This window comes from Coregonus lavaretus (assembly GCF_964263955.1).
Source record: "Coregonus lavaretus genome assembly, chromosome: 20".
NCBI lineage: Eukaryota > Metazoa > Chordata > Actinopteri > Salmoniformes > Salmonidae > Coregonus > Coregonus lavaretus.
The window spans coordinates 24883292-24900932 of record NC_140007.1 but is presented as its reverse complement, the minus strand read 5'-3'; the positions used below and the strand labels follow the sequence as shown (position 1 = coordinate 24900932).

Genomic DNA, 17641 nt, shown 5'->3' with positions numbered 1-17641 from the left:
GTCATAAGAGACGGTGGCAGAAACATTATGTACAGAATAAATAACAAATAACGCTAAACAACACAGCACAATTGGTTAGGGGGCCGTCAAACACAGCACAATTGCTTCAAAAAAGTACTGAGTAAAGGGTTTGAATACTTATGTAAATGTCATATTTCCATTTTTTACAAACATTTATAAAAAACTGTTGTTGTTTTGTCATTATGGGGTAGTGTGTCAACTGATGAAGAAAAAAACCAATTTAATCCATTTTAGAATAAGGCTGTAACGTAACAAAAGGTGGAAAAAGTCAAGGGGTCTGAATAATTTCCGAGTGTACGCGACAGGATGGCGTTTTGAGGCTGATAATGGGATGAGAGAGGAGAGTTGTGCACTCCCTCAGGTATTCAGTGGCCACCTCGATGTATTTTGATAACCTCTATTTTTACAACCTCAGCAATTCTACATCTCTTTGGATCTCCCTTTTCTCTCTGATATGATATACTGTTATGAAAAGTTCTGTATTATTCCATTAGGCATGGGGGATGAGTGTTTAAATTATCAAAAACCACAGGTGACAATTCAGGAAGAAGCCATTATTTAGGAAATATAGAACATCCTCTGATGGCTGAAATTTAGGGTTATTAAACCATGATGTACAGTTGGGGTACTTGGGAGTCTCTTCGCTACAGGCAGTCCCCCATTAATTTCACCCTTTTCAGTACCTCAAAATATGAGTCCCCGCAGGCCTGACCGCCAAACATTCCCGCAAGTAATTCCTCACCACTAACTCCCCATCGGCATTCCTCTGAGGATTCTCCAGTGTGCTTTTGAATGTGAGAGGAGCAGCAGGAAACCCTAATTTTCAGGCATGAGTCTTAAAATTCTCCAAACCATGGAGCCCTATAGCCTCAGGGAGGATAAGTACAAAAGTGCAACTTTAACTGCCCTTCCCTTGTGCCGATTCCCATTTTAGACATATTTCTCCAGTCACTAATCTTCAGACTGCTTCACAGAAATGCAAAATATGGGCACAGATTATCAGATACAAATGTATGACTTGCTTTGCAAGACTAATAATTGCAATGCCATTCTTGGAGAATTCAACTTCTCTATGCTCTCTCCTATGCATGTACTGTTGATTTTTCACTGCAGTTGTCTTGTGTATAAATTAGTGACAGTTATTCAAAAACTAATTTATGAGAGGCATTTGTCCAATAAACTAGGATTGTGAACTAATAGCGCAGATATAGGACCTAGACTCAAAACATTAAATGGGCATGGTAGGCTTTAGGCTACAGACACTGACAAAGTACAAAATACTTGCCTATGCTGACATCTTGTGACTTCAAGGTGCACTGCAACATATTTCACAAAAAGTAGTAACCTGAAAACAACTGAAAACAATGTTCTGCATAATCTGAGTAATAACAATATGATAAGCTGTTGGCATTATATTATCATACAGTAATGTATCTACAGTGGAACAAAGCATACAAAGACAACTAACACAATCAAACAAACACAAATCAAGAGTGACAGACCATTTAATGATCTGTAAGTATGTTAAACAACCATTTTACAGTTTAAAATGTCCTCATAGAGGAACAGCAAAATACACACAAAAATTATGAAGATTTGATCAAAAGACAGTTTAAGATTAATAATTTTGTATTTTTTGTATTTTCTTGTCATTTGTATATCAAAATTATAAGTGCCTTCAACATCACCATGAGAGTATTCAGCCTGCAGTAATATAAATATTTACAGCACAAAAACTGAGAATCATGGTTTACTTTCAGCATCGGTTCACAACTAGCTGTGTCTCTTTCAGACTGCTTTGCTTTGTCACACAAAACAAAATATGAGGACCCTGAACGGAGACAGTAATAAGGGAAAGTACACAAGAGCACAGATTGGGAACATTAGTATTTACAGCATTGGCTCAGGGAGACACTAGTTCAGAGAAAGGAAAGAGAGATAGACAGTTTACACATCCATTCCTGGTATTGTTTAAAGTTCAAGTCACATTTGTTGCCTCATGGATTGGATTTACCCTTTACTTCTTCAAGTTAAGCATGCTACAGCTGTCATTTACTAATTTGCTTTTTTGACTTTGGGAACACATTGGTATCCAGGAGTATTTTCAGAGGAACAGTAGGGGGCAGTGGAGGACACAAGGAGAGAGACAGAAGGACTATGCTTACTAGTTTCCTAAACAGTTTCCACAATTCAACATCAAATAGAACTGTTAATGGTACTCAATGGAAATGAGGACAGGATTTCACAATGGAGTAGCATTAGGCTGTAACAGGTTGGGCTGATGAAGAAAATATCAAAAACAAGCAGAGGCTATTACAGTAGATCCGAGTGACAAATACAAATTCAAGTATGAAAATAGGTTCCGGTTATTTAGATACATTGTGGCGATTTTTCCTTTGAAAAATACATTTGGGCACAGAATTAATTCTAAAAACAAATGTTTATAAATGCCACTGGACTGAGTTTTGTAGGGGTCCTTGCCAGTTGCAACCCCTCACCACCCCCAAAATGTTAAAGTGATAAACTGTTATGTAATCCACTTGGTCTCCCTGCATCTTTTTAATCTTTAAATATTTATCATATTTACAGTTTTGCAATTGTCCACAACACCATCAGACTTGAAAAGGAGGCAAATAAAAATAAACAAATGATACATTCTTTATATATCCATTCCTGGGGATGGAACATTGAGGAGAGCTGACTGGAAATGAAGTAGAAGGAAATTAAGTTGGTCGATGGTAGAAGAATAAAAGCAGTACAGAAGATTGGTCACTGGAGCACGTCTATTATAATATGTGTCATTTCATTCTCAAAATCTGTAAAAATGTCATGTTTTTGATTTCCTTTTTGATTTTGTTTTCTCAACATAGAAAACAGATCCGATCAGTCATTACTAAGAAAAAAGAAAGAAATCACAATCATTATTTCAATTCGAGTAAAAACATCCCTTAGCCATCCTTCTCATTTTGTTCCCTCGTCCCCTTGAATGCTTAGTAAATCAAGACGCAATCCGGTTTACCTCCAACAATGGCAAAAGTTAAATGGATGATCATAGAATTGATCACCGAAACTCCTAATCCACCCTTCCGTGTGCTCTCCGTAAAGACAGAGAGTTGTGGAATTAGAGGTGGTAGGATGATTTAAGGACTTGGTGAAGAGACATATTTTAAAACCAAAAATGGTCAAACCCATTCAAACTATGAGGCATTTCCAGTTTTCTAAACTGGATGAAAGTCCAAAAAGGCTGGTGTTGGCTTGGTTCTGGTGGGTTCAAGAAAATTGAGTTTTATTTATTTTATTTATGGAGAGGTATTACACGGAGGCAATGACAATCATGAGGTGAGGGGAGATGCTGGAGATACTGTTGAGAAGGTCGGGGGCAAGCCGGGACAGGTGGCTCTCTGAGAACTCACACGGCGGGAAAATCTGCACCACGTATGCCGGCTGGGGAAGGAAGAGACAAGACACATGTCAGCTGTGTTTGAAGTCAGTTCAGTAGCATACTCCCATCTCCAACTAATGTTTACTTTAATACAGAAAGGACCATTACAGGTCTTTTTGAAAATGGATGCTTACGTGGTATAACAGTCTTAATGCACCACATACCTGATTAGAGCCGGGGTTGGGGACGTTGATGATTCCAGCTGCCTGTTTTTGCTGTAGGTAGGTGATGAAGCCTCCTTTCAGAAGAAGGGTCTGGCTGAGAACATCCTCCTGATCTCGCCCACATGGCAGAGCTAGCAAGAGGCAGTAGTCACTCTCCACCTGTAAACAACAACCCAATCAAATCGGTTGAGCTTTTCTACTGAAATATTAAGCATGTTTACATTCACAGTTGTAACGAGAACCAGCTGCCTAAATAGAAAACATCCCCAAAGTTTTTTATTTATTTATTTCTTACAAGAATCGTGATAAAAATGCATTGTTTTAATGGCGGACAGCTACCAACTCACCATCATCCTGCGAGCCACGCCCTCGAGCTGGGACGCTTCCAGTCTCATCCTCTGTGCGATGCGGAGTGGGGCACTTCCCTCCAGGGGCGGCAGTGAGTGGTGAGCCAGCACGTTGTTGCCAGAGACAAAGTGGAGCTGCACGGCAGCGGAGTCATTCTTCAGTGCCAGCAGGCCTTGCCATACTATGGGGTATTTCTGCACAAACAAAAGTGGAGCAAAGACAGGTCAGATAAAAAGATTAAATCTTAAGTACAAGCAATATTATCTAAACAGATTTCTAAATATAATCTTACAAATGACGACTGAATGTCTTCAGTATTGTCCCTCTAGTAATTGTTCTAATTTCAGCCTCCTTACCATCAAAAGCTGCACCATATCGACGGACCGGTATCCTGAGTGCCCCAGTTTACCCTCAGGGTGCAACTCTGAGGAACTTGAGAGGGGTGCTGCTGGAGGGCTCGACATGAAGACTGGTGGGCCCTTCTGCAGAACTAGCTCTTGCTTATGGGAGAGAGCCATGGGAGATGCATAAGAGGGTGAAATGGTGTCGCTCTGCATCCGGGGCATGTGGGATAGGTCCTTGGAGGCTGTGTGAATGAGGTGGGAGTTGTCCGATTTGGTTTCATATCCTCCATCAAGTGACCTGGCAGATAGTGACTGAGACAGCTTTCCCCTGTGGCCGAGATCACAATCCTGAGGAACCAAATAAAAAAACAAGATGTAGCACATAAGCAAAAGATTAGAAACATAAGTAACACATAGGACTACAGTGCTGCGTGCATAGAAGTAATCATGTAGGAAAGAAACACTGTAATAGTAAAAGTCAATCCTAACTGAAAACACTATGGCAAAAACACTGAACTGATGAAAACTAATGAACTAAATGTAAGCATGAATGCATTGTTCTCTGACCTGGGAAGGTGTGATGCCGCGGGAAGCCAGGTTAAATCCCATCGAAGAGTGACTGGAAAACTGGGAGTGGAAGCCCCGCATATCCCGGTACATTGGGAAGGAGCCAGCGCCGCCTGGATGAATCAGCTGAACCCCTTGAGGATGATGATGAGGAGACACCATAACAGGGACGGATGAATGGACCCCTATGATCCTGCTGCTCTCGGTATGAGGTGGGTGAGACATCTTTGCTTCCAATGGTTTGGGAGTCTCCTTCCCCATCTGCGTCATGCCTTTTCCAACCAAGGGACTCTTGGAAGCAGCAGAGATGTTGGTGATTGAGGTTGCTCCTGCCTCAGGAGTTTGTGACTGACGACCCTCTGCGATGGTGTTCTCTCCTAGCTGATGGTGCATCAGGATGCGCATGTCCCGTATGTCTCTGATGTCCCGGGAGGCCATACTGTACTGGTCCAGACGTAGGCCTGCGTGATGCAGCCCTCGCTGCTGCTCTGCCTGCATCATCATCACATCTGACTGGAGCTGGGGTGCAGAGGATCTGCACAGCCCCTGGTGGTAATGCCTTATGTCCTCCTCGGCACTGTGGTCTGAGGCTCCCCGAGTAGGGCCCGCGTGGGACTGCACCACCATGTCTCTGATCACAGCTGGCATGTTGGAGCGCTGAGGGGGCCCAGCGTGGGAAGATGGTTGGAAATCCGCCCGTCTTCCGTAATTAATTCCAGAAATGTGTGGGGTGTTCATCCTGACCTCACCGTGGCAGTGGCGACCCATAGACACTGACTGGGTGACGCTATGTGACACTGGGGTCATGATAACAGACTGCTCTGGATGGGGGTGGTGCATACTGGAGATGTACAGAGACATCTCAGGCATACCAGGATGCAAAACCATAGAGCTGCCATGGGGGGACATTGAGTTGCTGGGAGGGCAAACTTTGGCAAATGGTGAAGGTGAGTGGCCCGTTGTTCGAGGGGAATAGGGCTCTTGCTTGAGGTGTGGGACTGACTGATCAGTTGGGGTACTAGGACTAGGACTCATGCGGTTTCCAGTCAAAGATGGGTGATGTGGATTCATGATTTGACTGAGGTTGGATGTCTGGTGTGCCTTTGCCATATCCGCCATCATTGGTATGGATTCTACTCCAGGCCTTTTCTTCATGTGCTGCTGCATCACAGCCTGATTGTACATCAATACTTGAGGATTAGTGACCGGTTGTTGAATCATCTTTTGTTGAATCATCATTACTGTGCTACCCTGAAGTCCAGTGTGATATGACGACTCTGACTTGTCAGAAACAGGACTCTCCTGCTTAATGGTGGAGATGACAGGCTGATAATTGTATGACTGGCCAGTTAAGAGTACCCCAGGGTGTCCGTACCCTGTGGGTGTCAGGGGTCCCTTGGGGGTGGAAGGCTGGGATGGGGTAAGCGGTTCTTGCTTAATCTGAGATTTAGAGACAGACTGCTGGAACTCTATGTCGACTGCACTGGCTGGTGGGATCTGGCTAATTTTGGCGCTGATCCGTTGAGGAACCTCTGTTTTTTGCCCTGAGTAACTTAGTACTACCACACCCTGTGATGTATTCACCCTGAGACCAGGACTGGAGTCTGTGTTGTAGGGTGTGCTCTCAACTACAGACCGTCCTCTGCTGTTCACATCCTCCGCCACATCTACTCCATGGTAACGATTGTTCTCGTTCATACTTGATCTGAATTTCTGTTTGGGTAGAGATAGGGGAGCATTACGGTTACTTAGGGAGATTCGAGGTGCTTCCTCAGTGTCATAGGGCATTGGAATCCGGCTGATGACAGAGGTAGTAGGGAAAATTACTGAATGTACAATCTTCTCTCCAAAGTTCTGCTGGGTCTCTGTAAGCGGGGATGGTTTTTGAAAAGTGGGATGTGGTATCAAAGGCGAGGGTCTGTCTTCAAGATGCTTGTGCCAAGCGGTCATTGTGTCAGACAAGTTCTCATTCTCTGACATGCGAAGGTCTGCCAGCGTTGTCGTTAGCACTGTAGTAGGAATGGCATTGCTGTTTGATGCTGACACATATTTGGGCTCCATGAGGATCTTTCTTAGAGTGCTGGAGCTAGGGTCAATATCCGATGCCTTGGTATCAGGAGGCATGGATGGGTTTGCTGACTGGTTCCCAAGTGCAGTTACTGCTGGTGCAGAGGGAGTGACTACATTAACTTGAATTGCAGGAGTAGCATGGATTCTACTTTCTTCAGATCTTGGAAGCCAGTCTGGTGAAACAGGCATCTTGCCTGGGCGAGGTGGAGGGACATTCAATTGGGTTGGAGATGGTGTGAGGGCAAGGGATGGAGAGAGAGCAGGGGCTACTGCGGATAGTTGCAGCTTTTTGAAATGAGGAGGACTCTTGGTGCTAGAGTGAAAGGCAGATTCTTCAGGTACGGGTTGTTCCACAGCAGGTTGTTCTGCCTCCTTGGGGGTATACACAGTCATGGTGCATGTGATATCACGTTTGCAGGTAGCAGCTGCAGTGACAACAGTGGCTGTTGCTGCTGTTGCTGCAGCTGTAGCTGCCTTAGAGTTGATGATTTCCATGTCTTCAGGAATGGACTCTGTTAGCTTGATAGGGGAGGTCTCAGGTTCTGGTACCTCTTCAGCAGTCTCTCCCTTCCTGTTGACACAAGCCTTTCGTCCCCTGGACCTCTTTGGAGTCTTAGCTCTGACTGCTTTCCCTGTTTTCTTGGGTGTTTCTGGTGGAGGGGACTCATCTTGGGCAGAGGCCCCAGAGACAGATGATTCAGAGGCTTTAGCATCTGGCGTCAAGGGCTTGTCACTGGGAATTAGAACTCCCATCTCTGGGTCTGGGTCAATAATGCGTGTTTCTGGTGCCAATACCTCATTGGCAGAGGGTGAGACCAGGGGCTCTGGGGTAGGAACAAGTGCAGTGTAAGTGGGAGGAGCTGTGAACCCATCTGTATCAGTAGATATGTCTTCAGCAGTAATGGAATCAATAGCAGCAGCCAGTTCGGTTTCACTGGCAGGATTAGCTGACTTCTCCCCCTCTATTTCATTATCTGGTTCTACAGTGACAGGGGGCAGCAGGGTACGTGGCTCTGCAGGTGGTTCCTTATAGGGTTGAAGAGGTTTCTCAACTGTAAGTTTGGCAATATTCTCCACTGCCCGTTCCAGTTCCATCTGACGTGCCAAAAGAGCGGCTGCTGGGTCCACCGGTGGTTCAAGCCCTAATAGAACGTCCCTTTCCTCTGGGCTGAGCTCTGCTGCTTCTTTCAGATACTGAGTCCTTGTTTCTTCTTTATTTGGAACTCCTGGTTTGGCATTTTTAGCAGTGGTCTCAAAAGATTCAGACTCATCCTCCCCAGAGCAAAGCAACCCTTTCACATCATCTACGCTTACACGAATCTCAAGGTTTCTCAAGCAATGCAATTTATCCTCTGTCACCAATTTGGAATTTTGTGTCAACCTTGGTTCTTTTACTTTCCCACTCTTTTCAGATTGTTGTCTTTTCTCCACATAGGTAGATTCTATCCTCTCAATATCCCCTTCAGAAGATTTTTTCGCAATTTGATCAGTTAGCTCTTTGTCTTTTTCGTCTTTCTGTGTTGGCAAGCATTGCTTTGCTTCCTCTAATAATTTCCCTGCTTCTTCGGACTCATCTTTTATTTTGGGCTCTTCAGTAGTTGTACTATCACCTGACTTCTCTCCTGGTGATGTTGCACTCTCAGATTGTTTGTCTACTCTACTTGCTTTCCTGCCAACAGAGGTTCCAGTAGGTGAAGACACATGAGTGTTCTGCACTTTCTGCATATGGGGTGAATGCCAACCCTCAGACATTCTTAAACCCTCTCCAGTGTTCACAGGCTCTTTGATATCAATGTCTTCCTCTGATGTTTTCTGTGAGTCTCCTTTCACTGGTGACACATCTTCCCCTCGCCTGCGTGACTTGGGTGGGTTACCTCGCCTTGTGTTGGTAGATGTGTTCAATGCGTCCTGCTGCAGCTGCTGCACTGGTTCTTTGTCAACACCACGCTTACGTGTGGCGCGTAAATAATCCACCACCTCTTTACCTGGTGGCTGGGCCTCCCCTTCAGATGGTGTGGCATAAATAGACCGAACATTTCGGCGTCTGGTCCTTCCGAGGATTAGGCTTGATTCATTCTCAGAATCAAGGGCATGAACTGGTGACTTGGCTGTGGTTATAGGCTCTGATGATATTTCTCCTCGTGGAGATGAAGACCTTTTCAGTTTCTCTCTGTCAATTCGCTCACTCTTTCGAGTAACTGGTTTCTCAGAGACAATTGTTTCGGGGGGATTCAGGATTTGTGTTACGGACACATTTGGCTTAGCCCTTTTACTCTTGGGTTGTTTGCCAATTGGCTTTGCTGGTTTCATTTCGGTCTCTGAAACTGGCATGTGAACCTCTTGGGAAGCTTCAGATTTATGAGGTGTGTCAAAGTCCTTAGAATCTGGTTTCTCTGGTTGGACCTCCATCTTTACCATGTCCATATTCTCTTCAATCTTGTGGGAAGCAGAGCAGGGGAATTCGGCAGTCTCTGCCTCAAAACTACTTAATGAGGCACCAGGAGTGGGAGGCTTAACATCAAAGAAAGATGCATGATCCACTGTAACATTGCTTTCGGTTGTAACTTTGGGTTCACATAATTCCTCTTTAGGTTCAACTTTAACCTCAGCCTCTGAAAGGACAGGACATAGGGGAGTGATTACAATCGAGGATGGGGGTTGGATCTCTACTAGTGGAGGAGATTGGGGTGGGGACACATCACGATTATGTTTCACTTGTTCCTCTTTAATCAGTGAGACAGTCTGTTCAGATGAGGAAGTTAAAATAGCCTCTTTCTCCTGCTGTGGCGATATCTCTCTGGGTGAAGGAAGAAACTGTGAAATTGGCAGGATGAGAGAAGGGCCGACTGATTTAATATCAGCCTTCTGCATGAACTCTGAAACCTTGGGAGACCCTTCTTGTTGTTCATTCTGAACTTGTTCTCCTTCACTCTCATCAACCACATCAACACTTTCAATTTCTGTTGGAAAGTGGTCCCTTGAGGTCTCCTTCTGTTGTTGAAGCTCTAGAAAGCGGCTATGAAAAAGCACTATGGGCTCTTGAAGGTCCACTCCCCCTGGCTCAGGTTGTCCTTCGACATAATCCTGTTTGGAAAGATGTCTGCCAAATCCCAACTTAGGATCTGGATCTTTGCGCTCAAGATGTTGCAGACGCCGTGAATCTTGCTCAAAGATTGAACTATGAAGAAAACGAGAGGCAAACAGCTCCTGCCGTTGCTGATTCTCTGCTTTGGGGTCCTCCTTTTTGTCATCCAGTTTACCTTCAGAGTCAGTACGAATTTTCTTCTTCTTCATGTCCCAAGACGGGATAGGTCGTGGTGCAGACTCTACCTTTTCTTTGTCTGAGCTACTGTGAAGACTGGCAAAGCGAGAGTCTCTGTCAAGAAAGGACCAATTATCCTCCCTTGAGGAGGACAATGACTTGGCTCGCTCAAGAAGTGCTTTTGTGTCTGGAGTTATAGTCTTGTCTAATGCAAAAGAATAGAACTTGTTCTTCTCCAGGGAGCCTGAGAACTTCAGGTCTGTCAACCTTTCTTCACGTTCCCTAAGGATAGAGGACAGTGAGGTGTTGGGCTTAGGGGAGTGGTTTTTGTTCTCACTATCATTATCTGAATCTGACTGTACTTCTCCAGGCTCTAGTTCAGGCACAAGACGTTTGCGAATGTTTTCACGTTTCACAATGCTACTGGGGAAGGTCATGTCCATTCTGAGGGAGTCAGATTCGATTCTGCTCTCCCATCGTTGGAGTAGCTCCTCATCACACCCAAGCAATGTTGTCTTAGACTTAGGAAAGTCTGTGTTCGGGGAACTGAGACGATTGGGTGTCATGTCCAAGCTGTATTTCAATGAATCTACATGTGAGAAGACTTTGTCCTCTTCTTTAGGAGAGTCTTTAGTCTCTTTATTGGTAACTGATTGTGATAACTGGGAAGCACACACTTCTTCATTTGAGGGAAAGTGATTAGAGCCAGAAAAGGCTGTGACACTCCGGCCAAGGTCTTCATTTAATTCCCGAGAAGACCTGTAGTGTCGTTCTCTCTTAGCACTTAGCAAGTCAAAGTCAAAACTCTCAGACCTCTTACATTTGTTAGATGGAGAATCATCTGTGACATCTTGAGGTGGTTTTCCTACCTCATGCAACAGACTGCATCTTTCAAAGTCCTCTGTGTTGCTGCCTTGTGGGCTTTCAAGTTTATCTGATTTGTCAGGCTCTTCTAGCTTCTGCCAAAGCTGTCGGCTCTGTTCCATTTGTTTTTTGCAGCTCTGAGAGTGGTCAATATCAGACGCAAGTCGTTCCTCAGTCTCCTCTCTGCTTTTGTATAGTCCCACACCCTGCTCGCCATTGTCTTCTTGCGGCTGTACATTGAATGCATCCTGGTCAAGACTCCCATCAGATATTTTCATGAGACTTAAACTACTCTGGATTTTTGATCCCCAAAACTCCATTTTCAGACAGGGTGGGTCAAATGGATCTATTTCATCTTCTGTTGGTTCTCCAAGTCGTGACTGAAGTTCCAAACTGAGTCCAAGGCCCATTCCCATGGAGTCAATATCAGACTCTTGTTTATCTTTAGGACTGCAAACAGTAACAAGTCTCTCAGATTTAGCCTTGCGATGCTCCTTCTTATGAACCCCTTTTGCAAATAGGCTCTTGTCACCCTTATTCTCCTTTGCCATAGCGCTGTCAGCTGTCTTCCTAAGTCCCAATCTACCACCCTCCTCCTCTTCCTGACTGGCCCTCTTCAGTCGATCGGTCTTCAGCATGGATTCTTCAAAACGCCTCTTTCGTGCAGCTAGACGGTCAACATCCACAGAGTTAGAACCATCAAACCCAGGACCAGCTTTCATATGTTTTTTGGCATTAATTTTACCATCATTTTCTACAACTTCAACCAGCCTCGCCATGTTTTTGTCTTTGGGCACCTTCCTATGCTTGATTATATCTCCTTTTTGAGGATCTATGCGAAAGGAAGGACTGTTCTGGTCACTTGAAGGTGATGCAAGCCGAATACTGTCATTCTCACCTCTAAGTCTTTGTTTTTCTAGGACAGCATGACCAAGCAATTTTCCTTCCTTCTCCTTCACACGCGTTAGCTGCACCACACAAGGTGGTAGGTCTAGCTGTCCTTTGCCCGAGCCTTCTTTTTCCTTAGGAGGAAACTTGCTGACTTTGCTTCGAAGGCCTGGACTATCTTCTCTTTCAAGTTCAGGGTCCGTCTCAGGTGATGGAATGCTGGTAGATTGCAATTTTAATTTCCTCAGCCTCGGTTTCTCACCTTTCTCCTTTTCACCCTTCTCCTTGCGCCCAGCCCGCTTTTCCTTTTCACCCCCAATACCATGTTCACCTTCAAAGGATCTCTCCTTCTCTGGCTTATCGCTCTTATTATACCGGTCAGGGCGCGCCTTGTCAGGCTTGTCAAATCTTGGAGGTGAGAGTGAACTGCAGCTGCAACTTTGCTCTGAGGATCTACAGCAAATGCAGCGATCAGAGTCACTTGGTAGACGCTCAGAGAGGGAGGGGGACACTGTAGGACTGGCAGGGTGATTAGGGTGAGAAGGGCTCTGGCTGTGTTCAATTGTCCTCCGCCCATGGTCACGTTCACGGTCTGTTTCAAAGCGCTCCCTCTCACGCTCCCTCTGCAAGTAACTGTATTTGCGGATGTCCTGCTCATAGGGGTCTCTGTGATCTCTGTATTCACGCGGGTCATCAAAGTAACGTGGGTCATAGAAATCCCCCTGGTATGGGTCCCATTCAGTGTAGAACTCTCGGCCTCTGGCAGGTAACTTGCGACGGGGGTCTTCTATGAAGGCTCCTCCAGGTGTTCGCACACTGTTGTCAAATAATGGCCGTTCAGCTGTAAACTCATACTGCGGCCTGCGTTCATCCCTGAAAAATACAAAAATATACAGAGAAACCAAAATCATTATATTATTTTTTTAGTGGGGATATGTGACAAAAGAAATCTAGAGCTAAATTATACAAACCTTCGTTCAGATAGGATTTCATAGAAGTCGCGAATGTCCTGCCCAGATGCCTGCATTGAGCGATAGAAAGCCATCTGACTTTCCTGATTGGCAAAGTCCACCTGCAAACAAAAACACATGGAAATTGATAAGGCAGAGACAAAAATCATTGTTTGGACTATGGTCTTCAATCATCTGGCCTATTCCCCCAACTGACAGGGATTCTATTTCATAAGATATATTTTTTGCTGACCTTAATTTTGTTGCCACCCATCTTCCAACCCTTGGTCTCTTTGACAGCGGCCTGCGCATAATCTATGTTATTATACAGGATAAGGGCCATTCCTTTGGGTTTGTCAAATACAACCTGTTGTGGGAGGGGAGAGAAGTATGACAAAAATTTAATAAAACTATATGATCTTTCTTTAGATACCATGTGGAATGACATGGGGATGTGTTATGAGAAAAGGGCATAAACAGGAATAAGCAGCAGGCTTACCTTGACAACATGTCCATAACGACAGAAATGACGAGTGAGATACTGCTCTGTGATGTTGGAGGCTAAACCATCCAACCAAACACAAGTTGTGGGCATACTTTTTCCAAATCCCAGCTGTAAAAAGAGGGATAAATAACATATCAACAATATTATCCTGTTGATAATACTCCAGTCACACCTATCAACAACTAAACATCTCAGTTGTACATTCAAAATAAGTGTTTTGTGAAATGTGAGTTATAATACTCTCCTCACCTTTAGCCTATGGTTGCAGAGGTACTCTCCATCCATCTTCATTATGGCCTTACAAACACTGGCAATGTCACAGTACTGTAGAAAGGCATACTGAGGGGCACCATTAACTTTCTTGATGTCAATATCCTATGTGAATGGAAAGAAAGGCAACACTAAATTAAGAGAGGCAGTGTTGAATTAGACAATTCCTCCCTCACAAAATCTCCTTTGCAACATGCTGAATGTATTTTACATACCACTATCTCCCCAAATCGCTGAAAGATATTGAGCAGGTCATGGTAGCTGGTGGTCTTTTCCAGGTTGCCAATAAACAGAGTCCGTGTGGCTTTGGGGTGAAACTCGTCTATCCTCTCATCCAGAGGCCGGAACTCATTCTCGCTTTCAGTCTCTAAAAAGAGAAATTAATGTTTTCATGAACCTGTATAAATCATGTTTAAAAAGGTAGAGCCCAGAGATTTTCCTGGTCAGGTAAAGTTGTTAGGAAAAACTCAAGCCCCTTTATATACCAGTTGTGGACGCACCAGGGCCATTCCAGACGATGACCTCAATTTGCATGCCAAAAAACAGCTTCCCCTTTGATGCGCCCAGGGCCTTCTCCTGGTCCTCTTGCTGGCGAAAGAACACAAGTCCATAGCGCTCCTCTAAAGCTCCATGGATTTGCACAGACGTCACCTTCCCATACTTCTTGAACTCATGGAACAGGCCATCCTTCAGACTTGTATCTGACAGAGGGAACAAAGATCAAATAAAAGCTTGACTAAATACTTTCAGGTGCATACAGTGCATTCAGAAAGTATTCAGACCCCTTCACTTTTTCCACATTTTGTTACGTTACAGCCTTATTCTAAATGGATTTTTAAAAGTATAATCTCATCAATCTACACACAATACCCCATAATAACGAAGCGAAAACAGGTTTTTAGAAATGTATTTACATAAGTATTCAGATCCTTTGCTATGAGACTCGAAATTGAGCTCAGGTGCATCCTGTTTCCATTGATCATCCTTGAGATGCTTCTACAACGTGATTGGAGTCCACCTGTGGTAAATTCAATTGATTGGACATTATTTGGAAAGGCACACACCTGTCTATATAAGGTCCCACAGTTGACAGTACATGCCAGAGCAAAAACCAAGCCATGAGGTCGAAGGAATTGTCCGTAGAGCTCAGAGATAGGATTGTGTCGAGGCACAGATCTGGGGAAGGGTACCAAAACATTTCTGCAGCATTGAAGGTCCCCATTGCAGTGGCCTCCATCATTCTTAAATGGAAGAAGTTTGTAACCACCAAGACTTTTCCTAGAGCTGGCCGCCCGGCCAAACTGAGCAATCATGGGATAATAATAATAATAATAATAATAATATAAATAATAATATGCCATTTAGCAGACGCTTTTATCCAAAGCGACTTACCGTCATGCGTGCATACATTTTTGTGTATGAGTAGTCCCGGGGATCGAACCCACTACCCTGGCGTTACAAGCGCCGTGCTCTACCAGCTGAACTACAGAGGACCACGGGGGAGAAGGGCCTTGGTAAGGGAGGTGACCAAGAATCCGATGGTCACTCTGACAGAGCTCCAGAGTTCCTCTGTGGAGATGGGAGAACCTTCCAGAAGGACAACCATCTCTGCAGCACTCCACCAATCAGGCCTTTATGCTAGAGTGGCCAGACGGAAGCCACTCCTCAGTAAAAGGCACATGACAGCCCGCTTGGACTTTGCCAAAAGGCACGTAAAGAACTCTCAGACCATGAGAAACAAGATTCTCTGGTCTGATGAAACCAAGATTGAACTCTTTGGCCTGAATGCCAAGCGTCACGTCTAGAGGAAACCTGGCACCATCCCTACGGTGAAGCATGGTGGTGGCAGCATCATGCTGTGGGGATGTTTTTTAGCAGCAGGGACTGTGAGACTAGTCAGGATCAAGGGAAAGATGAACGAAGCAAAGTACAGAGAGATCCTTGATGAAAACCTGCTCCAGAACACTCAGGACCTCAGACTGGGGCGACGGTTCACCTTCCAACAGGACAACGACCCTAAGCACACAGCCAAGACAATGCAGGAGTGGCTTCGGGACAAGTCTCTGAATGTCCTTGAGTGGCCCAGCCAGAGCCCGGACTTGAACCCGATCGAACATCTCTGGAGAGACCTGAAAATAGCTGTGCAGCGACGCTCCCCATCCAACCTGACAGAGCTTGAGAGGATCTGCAGAGAAGAATGGGAGAAACTCCCCAAATACAGGTGTGCCAAGCTTGTAGCATCATATCCAAGAAGACTCAAGGCTGTAATCGCTGCCAAAGGTGCTTCAACAAAGTACTGAGTAAAGGGTCTGAATACTTACGTAAATGTGATATTTCCGTTTTTGCAAAAATGTCTAACAACCTGTTTTTGCTTTGTCATTATGAGGTATTGTGTGTTGATTGACGAGGGAAAAAAACAATTTCATCAGTTTTAGAATAAGGCTGTAACGTAACAAAATTCGGAAAATGTCAAGGGGTCTGAATACTTTCCGAATGCACTGTACATAGTGACTAATTCATATCTGCAGTACAAAGAGCCTCAACAACAATGTCATTAACTCAACATGTAATTATTACCAAAACCTAAAAGTGTATTGATCACGTAGTCTAGACTAGACAATGTATGGTATATACACAGCAGAAAGGGGTCAAATCCTCACCTGTAGAACGCACAGGAAGATTCTGGACCTTGACACCAAAGCTTTTTCGATGCTCATCCTTGTCAAGGGCTGATAAAGGCAGAGCTGAAGGTGCAGGGACGGCAGCAGACTGAACTGAACGTGCTGGCGAGTCATCACTCGAACTACTGCTGGAATCACTGCTGCCGGAGAGGAACAGAGGCTTAGTGGAAAATAGCATACTGTGAATGTCATAGAATCTCACATATCAGACATAAGAGGAGTAAATCCCTGTAAAGAACTCTGATGATTCAGAAATGGTGTGCTTTTGTCTGAAAAAGTACAATTATAGACATCTCTATCCACAAGATTTTGATATAGCTCACAGATCTGATGTATATCGTAAACATCATCAATCCATTACACACTCAACAACAATCAGTTTTGTTTGAACAACCTTCTATATGAGGTTGGAAAAAATGAAGGTTAACCTAACATAAAAATATATGTAATACTATTACTTGTCTTGCAGTGGCACTGTTATTGCTCAATTAATATACAAGTTATCCCACGAGTGCATTTAGGCTTGAAATATTGGCCACTATCGTTCCAATTTCACAAAATGTTCAGCAGATCGTGCCCATACGGATTTGAATCAAATCACCTTGAGTAACAACCAAGGTTGGGAGAGTAGCATAGAACTACTACAATAGATGACAAGTGCATAGATTCCAATTATAGCAAACAATGACTCACAGGTAGATGAAAAAATGGCAAGGCGCTGGCTTTTGTAGGGCAAATAGAGAGCAATTTGGACAGAAGACTGCTTGTGCTGTTGAATCTGTGTTTGAAATTCACAGCTCGACTGAGGGACCTTACAGATAATTGTATGTGTGGGGTACAGAGATGAGGTAGTCATTCAAAAATCATGTTAAACACTATTATTGCACACAGAGTAAGTCCATGCAACTTATTACAGTGCCTTGCAAAAGTATTCATCCCCCTTGGCATTTTTCCTATTTTGTTGCATTACAACCTGTAATTTAAATGAAATTTTATTTGGATTTCATGTAATGGACATACACAAAATAGTCCAAATTGGTGAAGTGAAATGAAAAAAATAACTAAAAAATAAATAACGGAAAAGTGGTGCGTGCATATGTATTCACCCCTTTTGCTATGAAGCCCCTAAATAAGATCTGGTGCAACCAATTACCTTCAGAAGTCACATAATTAGTTAAATAAAGTCCACCTGTGTGCAATCTAAGTGTCACATGATCTGTAACATGATCTCAGTATATATACACACACCTGTTCTGAAAGGCCCC

General features: G+C 44.1%; 1 protein-coding gene across 1 annotated transcript in view; it reads right to left on the bottom strand.

The window, feature by feature from the left end:
* Nucleotides 1-1510: 1510 nt before the first annotated feature.
* The window catches only part of LOC311147786 (msx2-interacting protein-like), a 37363-nt gene continuing 21232 nt past the window's right edge, over nucleotides 1511-17641 (bottom strand). The window contains exons 4-15 of the mRNA XM_084184564.1: nucleotides 16356-16516; nucleotides 14181-14396; nucleotides 13911-14062; nucleotides 13675-13800; nucleotides 13420-13533; nucleotides 13174-13287; nucleotides 12942-13042; nucleotides 4887-12843; nucleotides 4332-4667; nucleotides 3975-4169; nucleotides 3628-3786; nucleotides 1511-3465 (exon numbers count right to left, since the gene is read on the bottom strand). Coding sequence (XP_084040690.1) covers nucleotides 3334-3465; nucleotides 3628-3786; nucleotides 3975-4169; nucleotides 4332-4667; nucleotides 4887-12843; nucleotides 12942-13042; nucleotides 13174-13287; nucleotides 13420-13533; nucleotides 13675-13800; nucleotides 13911-14062; nucleotides 14181-14396; nucleotides 16356-16516 — 9763 coding nt within the window. The 3' untranslated portion in view covers nucleotides 1511-3333. The remainder of the gene's footprint in view (nucleotides 3466-3627; nucleotides 3787-3974; nucleotides 4170-4331; nucleotides 4668-4886; nucleotides 12844-12941; nucleotides 13043-13173; nucleotides 13288-13419; nucleotides 13534-13674; nucleotides 13801-13910; nucleotides 14063-14180; nucleotides 14397-16355; nucleotides 16517-17641) is intronic.